This window comes from Narcine bancroftii, unplaced genomic scaffold (assembly GCF_036971445.1).
Source record: "Narcine bancroftii isolate sNarBan1 unplaced genomic scaffold, sNarBan1.hap1 Scaffold_237, whole genome shotgun sequence".
Classification (NCBI taxonomy): domain Eukaryota; kingdom Metazoa; phylum Chordata; class Chondrichthyes; order Torpediniformes; family Narcinidae; genus Narcine; species Narcine bancroftii.
Genome location: NW_027211972.1, coordinates 301,927 through 308,393, shown reverse-complemented (window position 1 = coordinate 308,393; position 6,467 = coordinate 301,927). Strand labels below are relative to the sequence as shown.

Below are 6,467 nucleotides of genomic sequence, written 5' to 3'. Positions count from 1 at the left end.
GACCACTGTGTAAATTTAATGAGATACGTTTGTACATTTTTTGGATGGTTCACAGTGTGAAAAAAATGAGACGCTGGCCGGCGCCGAGTGCCTTTGCCAAAGCTCTTGGAAAGACTTCACCGACGGCAGCAACCGCGTGCTGGAGGGAAACCTGCTTTTCTAGTAGGATCATGTGGTTTTGGAAGCACAGAGACAAGTCGGGAGGGAAAGAGAGATCAGTACTGCAGTTTGTCAGTTCAGCGACTGGGACAGGATATGGTGCGGCTGCAGCTCGCTGAGCGGCTCCACGTGGTGTTAGTGGTGGACCCTTTCATCCCTCACGAGGCTTTTCACACTCTCTTCCCATTGGTTGGAATAATGAGCCGGTCCATTGTCCCTCCGAGTGTCATCCGTCTTCCTCTCTCTCATTGGCCATTGGCGCACCCGGCCTCATGTGACGCGGGGGCGGCGATACGGCAGCGCGCTGAAGTCATTACGTCGAGCTGCCGCCGCCGCCATGGGGAAGAAGCTGAAGACGGGCAAGGGCCGGCGGGACAAGTTCTACCACCTCGCCAAGGAGACCGGTAACGGGGTGGGGGGGTGTGACATAGGGGACCATTGTGAGAGGGGGGGGGTAAATTGGGCCACACGAAGAAGGGGGTCACGTGGGCCACACGAAGAAGGGGTCACGTGGGAGGCCGTTGCGACGTCGAAAGGATGATGTCAGAGGCGTAACGTCATAGACACATCATAATGGCCGGGAAGCTGCTTCTCACTCATGAGACGCTCCCTCACCTTCGGGGGACTAGTCCTCACCTTCTGGGGGATCCTCCCTCAACTTCAGGGATGCTCCCTCACCTTCAGGGATGCTCCCTCACCTTCAGGGATGCTCCCTCACCTTCATGGAAGCTCCTTCAGTGATGCTCACTCACCTTGAGGAATGCTCCCTCACCTTCTGGGGATGCTCTCTCACCTTCAGGGAATCACTCACCATCCTGGGAAGCTCGCTCATCATCCTGGGAGGATCCCTCACCTGGGATGCTCCCTCACCAGGGGAAGCTCCTTCACTCAGGGAAACCCCCTTACCTTCAGGGATGCTCCCTCACCAAGAAATCTCCCTCACCATGACAGGAAGCTTCCTCCCCATGCTGGGATGATCCCTCACATTGGAAAAGCTCCCTCACCTATGAAGCCCCTCAACATCTGGGATTGCTCCCTCACACTCCTGGATCTTCCACCCTCCCAGGGAGCTTCCTCTCCCTCCTGATGGGATCCCTCACTTTCCTGGGAAGCTCTCTCACCTGGGAAGCTCCCTCCCCTCCTGGGAAGCACTCACTGCCCTCAGGGAGCTCTTGCCCCTTTAGGGGCTCCCTCCCGAGCATCTCTCTCCCAGGCATCTCCCTCCCCCTCGTGGAAAGCTACCACAATCCCCAGGAGACTCCCTCCCCTTCCTGGGAAGCGCCCTCACATCTCTTCTCCCTTCCTCAGGTTACCGATCTCGATCAGCCTTCAAACTCATCCAGCTGAACCGCAGGTTTCAGTTTCTGCAGAAAGCCCGAGTCCTCGTGGACCTGTGTGCGGCTCCTGGAGGATGGTGAGGGGGAGGGGGGTGAGTGGGACAGAGGTCAGGCGTACATGGTGGATGGTTGGGCACTGAGGGGCGTGGTGGGATAGAGGTCGGGTGTACACGGTGAACAGTCAGGCACTGAGGGGCGTGGTGGGACAGAGGTTGGGCATACACGGTGACCGCTTGGGCACTGAGGGACACAGTGGGACAGAGGTCAGCCATACATGGTGGACGGTAGGGCACGTTGGGAAAGTGGCTGGGGGTACACGGTGAACAGTGGGGTAGTGAGGGGCGTGGGCTGGATGAAGATCATGGGAACGGGATGTGTCATGATTTAAAAGGGACCGCTTTCCCCGCTGCAGTATTCACCAGGGGTGGTGTGGGGTGTAGGGAGCGGTGGGGCCGATCTCCCCCCTCGCTGACGATGCTTCCGTTTCCCGTCCACAGGCTGCAGGTGGCCTCGACTTCAATGCCAGTGTCCAGTCTGATCATTGGTGAGCAATCGCCATCTCCATCATCCTCCCCAGGCACCCTCTTTCAGTCCTCTGTGTGGAGACTTTCCCCAAAACTCCTCCCATGAACTCGTGTCCTCTGGTTAAGTGGGGAAAAAGCCCCCCTACATCTCCCTCTTTCCTTCATCATTTTAACTGTCAAATCCCACCCCTGTTCTTCTACCCTCCAGGGAACTGGTTGAACCTTTCCTGTGACTCAGTCCCTGACGTCCGGGCAACATTCCAGAAAATCTTCTCTGCCATGACCCCTCTCCACTTCCCGTCCCATCCGTAACCTTCTGCACTGTCCCCAACACCTCTCTCCACTTCCCCGTCCTGTCAATAACCTCCTGGACTGACCCCGACCCCTCTCCCCACTCCCCATCCTGCCCATAACCTCCTGGACTGTCCCCGACCCCTCTCCCTGCTCCCCTTCCTGTCCGTAACCTCCCGCACTGTCCCCGACCCCTCTCCCCATTCCCTGTCCTGTCCGTATTCCATTGTAACCGTTGAGAGCTCTTCCCTTGGCGGGGGGTGGGGGGGGAACTGGGACCGATGCTGAATCTGCTCCCGTTTCCAGGTGTGGACCTCGTTCCTATTAAATCCATCCCCAATGTGGTCTCGATTCAGGAGGACATAACCACGGACAGATGCCGTCAGGTATGCCCGGACCTATTGCCGGACTTTCCAGCGACCACACACCCCCCAACCCCCCACCCCCCCTAGATGTCTCCCCCCCCGAGCCCTCCAGATGCTGGGAGTCTCAGAAACCAGCAGGGAAGGAGCCGCTGAGGGTCACCTTCGGGTTCCCGGTCCCTCGATTCCCGCGTCGGGGTGCAGCAAGGTGCCCTCCCGCCCTGTGGATCACCACCCTCCAACCCCCATCCCTTCAGACCTTCCCTCCTTGTATGTCTGCAGGCCCTGAGCAGGGAGCTGCACAGCTGGAAGGCAGATGTGTTCCTGAACGACGGGGCGCCCAACGTGGGCTCAAGCTGGTCTCACGACGCCTTCTCCCAGGGTAGGTGTATGGGGTCTGGGCTGAGGGGGAGTGGAGATGGTGGGGGTGGGGGAGGGGGAATTCCTCTCTCCAAGTGTACATACATACTGTACATACGTACAGGAAACCTGTCGAGACCGACCGTTTACCGTGTATGCCCAACATCAGTCCCTCCACGCCCGAGTGCCCGACTGTCCACCATGTATGCCCGACCTCTGTCTCACCGCAACCCTCAGTACCCGACTGTCCAGCGTGTACGCCTGACCTCTGTCCCACCATGCCCCTCAGTGCCTGACTGTTCACCGTGTAAGCCCGACCTTCCTTACCAAACCCCCACATCACCGACCTCCACACCCCCCCCCGCGAGAAACCTATCTGAGACTGATACTCTCTCCCGCCACCTCCCTCCAGCCCACCTGACCCTGATGGCTCTGCGCCTGGCCTCCGAGTTCCTAGCCCGTGGCGGGACGTTCGTCTCCAAGGTTTTCCCGATCACAGGACTACCAGCCCCTGCTGTGGGTCCTGAACCAGCTCTTCTGCAAGGTGCAGGCCACTAAGCCCCAGGCCTCCCGTACAGAGTCTGCAGAGATCTTCCTGGTGTGCCAGGGTGAGTTGTCAGATCGCATCTCCCCTCCCACTCTCCTCCCCTCTCCTCCCCACTCTCCTCCCCCTCTCTCCCACTCTCCTCCCCCTCTCACTCTCTCCCTCCTCTCTCCCACTCTCCTCCCCCTCTCTCCCACTCTCCTCCCCCTCTCTCCCACTCTCCTCCCCCTCTCTCCCACTCTCCTCCCCCTCTCTCCCCACTCTCCTCTCCCCTCTCTCCCTCTCTCCTCCCCCTCCCCCTCTCTCCCCCCCTTACCTCTCTCACCCTCCTGCTCTCCTCCCACCCTCCCTTCCCTTTCTAACCCCTCTCAACAGCTAGAGGGAGAGGGGGCAAACCTTCTCTCCTCCTTCCTTCCTGTCCCTCCTTGCTCCCTCCCTCGACGGTACTCTCCGCATCTCCACATCCGGCCAATGGCTCAGGCCCAGAAGTCTCACGTTCTTAATTCCTCTCCCCCCACTCCCACTCTCCTCACCCCCTCTCTCCTCTTTTCTCTCTCTCCCAATCTCTCCTCTCTCCCCCCCCTCCCCTCTCAACCCCCTCTCTGCCCTCTCCTCTTTCCCTGTCTCCCCTTCTCCCTCCCCGCTTCTCTACAACCTCTCTCCCCCTCTCTCTCTCTTCCCACCACAGGGTACAATGCTCCTGACAAAATCGACCGCAAGTTCTTTGATCCCAAACACGTCTTCAAACAAGTGGAGACTCAGGTCAGGACAGTTCATGACCTGGTCTCCAGCAAGAAGCCCAAGGTATGAGGCAGGGAGGGGGGTGCGGTGAGAGAGGGGGAGAGGGAGGAATGGGAGGGTTGCATGACAGATAGAGGGAGGCGGGAGGGGTGTGGGGATGTGAGCGAGTGAGGGACAAACAGACTGACCCATCTTCTCCCCTCTCCAGGCAGATGGATATACAGATGGCGACTACACTCTGTTCCACTGCATCTCCCTACTGGACTTCCTGAAGTGCCCCAACCCCATCAATACTCTGCACAAAGCCAGCGAGGTGAGGGGGAAGTGGATGGAGCTACATGAATATATATATATATATTACACACACACACACACACACACACACACACACACACACACACACACACACACACACACACACACACACACACACACACACACACAACACACACACACACACACACACACACAGAAACATGGGAGGGAGAATGTGTGGAGGGAGGGAGTGGTTGTGAATCATGTCTCACACACGGTCAAACACTCTCCCCTCCACGTCCCACCCAGATTACGTTCGACTGCCCACAGATGGAAAACCATCCGGCGACCACGCAGGAAATCCGGGAATGCTGCAAAGACCTGCAGGTGTTGGGGCGAAAGGAACTGGGGTAGGGAGCACCCCCTCTGGTCCCCGACACCCCTCCCTGTCTCTATAACCCCCCCTCTGGTCCCCGATACCCCTCCATGACTCTGTAACCCTCCGCGACACCCCTTCCTGTCGATGTCACCCCCTCTAGTCCCAGACACCACTCCCTGTCTCCATAACCTCCTCCGGTCCACGACACCCTTCCCTGTCTCTGTCACCCCCTCCGGTCCACAACACCCCTCCCGACTCTGTAACCCCACCCCAGTCCCCGACAACCCTTCCTGTCTCTATAATCCCTTCCGGCCCCCTACACCCTTCCCTGTCTCTGTAACCCCCTCCGGTCCCCAACACCCCTCCCTGTCTCTATACCCCTTCCGGTCCCTGACAACCCTCCTGTCTCTGTAACCCATCCCTATCTCTGTAACCCCGCCTCTGGTCCCTGACACCCCTCCCTGTCTCTGTAACGCCCCCTCCGGTCCCCGACAGCCCTCCCTATCTCTGTAACACCCTCTTTTCCCGACACCCCCTTTCTGTCTCTGTAACCCTCTCTGGTCCCCGACACCCCTCCCTGTCTGTGTAACCCCCTCCGGTCCCTGACATCCCTCCCTGTCTCTATAAACCCCTCTGGTCCCCGACACCCCTCCACATCTCTGTAACCCCCTCCGGTCCCCGACAGCCCTCCCCATCTCTGTAACCTCTTCTGGACCCCACCACCCCTCCCTGTCTCTGTGACCCCCCCCCCCCCCACTCCATCCCCCTTAATCTCTCTCCCCTCCCATCCACAGAGTCCTACTGAAATGGAGACGGAGACTGCGAATGAGCCTCGGACGGGAGCTGCACGGTGGTGCAGGCGGAGCTGAGCCTCCTCTGAGGTGAGTGGATGGAGGGAGGGAGGGAAGGGGGCAGAGGGATGGGAAGGGAACATATCCCCCTCTATTATGTGCATGCATCAAGCAGGGGCAAGTTAACGGCTGAGAAAGAGGGGAGTGAGGAGGGAGGGGGGCGGTGGGAGGAGAGGCAGCGACAGCAGGTGCTGGAGGGGCAGGTGCGAGACGTTGACCTCAACTCCCCACCACCCGACAGGGCCAGCGAGGATGAGGAGGAGGGTCGAGGTGCAGAAGGCAGTGACAGAACAGGAGGAACGGCATCTGGACGAAGAACTGGCGGAGGTGAAGGCCGGCGAACTGGCCGAGCTCAGGAGGTGAGTCTCCCTCTCCCCCTTCTCCCTCTCTATCCCCACCTGTCTCTCCCCGCTCCCCTTCTCTCTCCCACTCTCTCACCCCCTTCTTCCTCTGTTCCCCTCTCTTCCTCCCTCTCTCAACCCCCACCTCTCTACCCCTCTCTTTCCCCCTCTCTACCCCTCTCTTTCACCTCTCTCTCCCTCTCCGACCTCTCTCTCCCCTATCTCCCCACCTCTCCCCCTCTCTCGTCCCCTTTCTCCCGCTCTCGTCCCCCTCTCTGTTCCTTCCCCCGCTCCCCAACTCTCTCCTTCCCCTCTTCCTGTCA

General features: G+C 59.4%; 1 protein-coding gene across 1 annotated transcript in view; it reads left to right on the top strand.

Moving 5' to 3' along the window:
• The first annotated feature begins 437 nt into the window (after window positions 1-437).
• LOC138750710 (protein PAT1 homolog 1-like) overlaps window positions 438-6,467 on the top strand; it is a 15,777-nt gene continuing 9,747 nt past the window's right edge. The window contains 12 exon segments of the mRNA XM_069912786.1: window positions 438-563; window positions 1,468-1,573; window positions 1,994-2,040; window positions 2,618-2,697; window positions 2,956-3,055; window positions 3,446-3,522; window positions 3,524-3,641; window positions 4,266-4,381; window positions 4,527-4,631; window positions 4,883-4,983; window positions 5,747-5,833; window positions 6,045-6,162. Of these exon segments, the coding sequence (XP_069768887.1) occupies window positions 497-563; window positions 1,468-1,573; window positions 1,994-2,040; window positions 2,618-2,697; window positions 2,956-3,055; window positions 3,446-3,522; window positions 3,524-3,641; window positions 4,266-4,381; window positions 4,527-4,631; window positions 4,883-4,983; window positions 5,747-5,833; window positions 6,045-6,162 (1,122 nt within the window). The 5' untranslated portion in view covers window positions 438-496.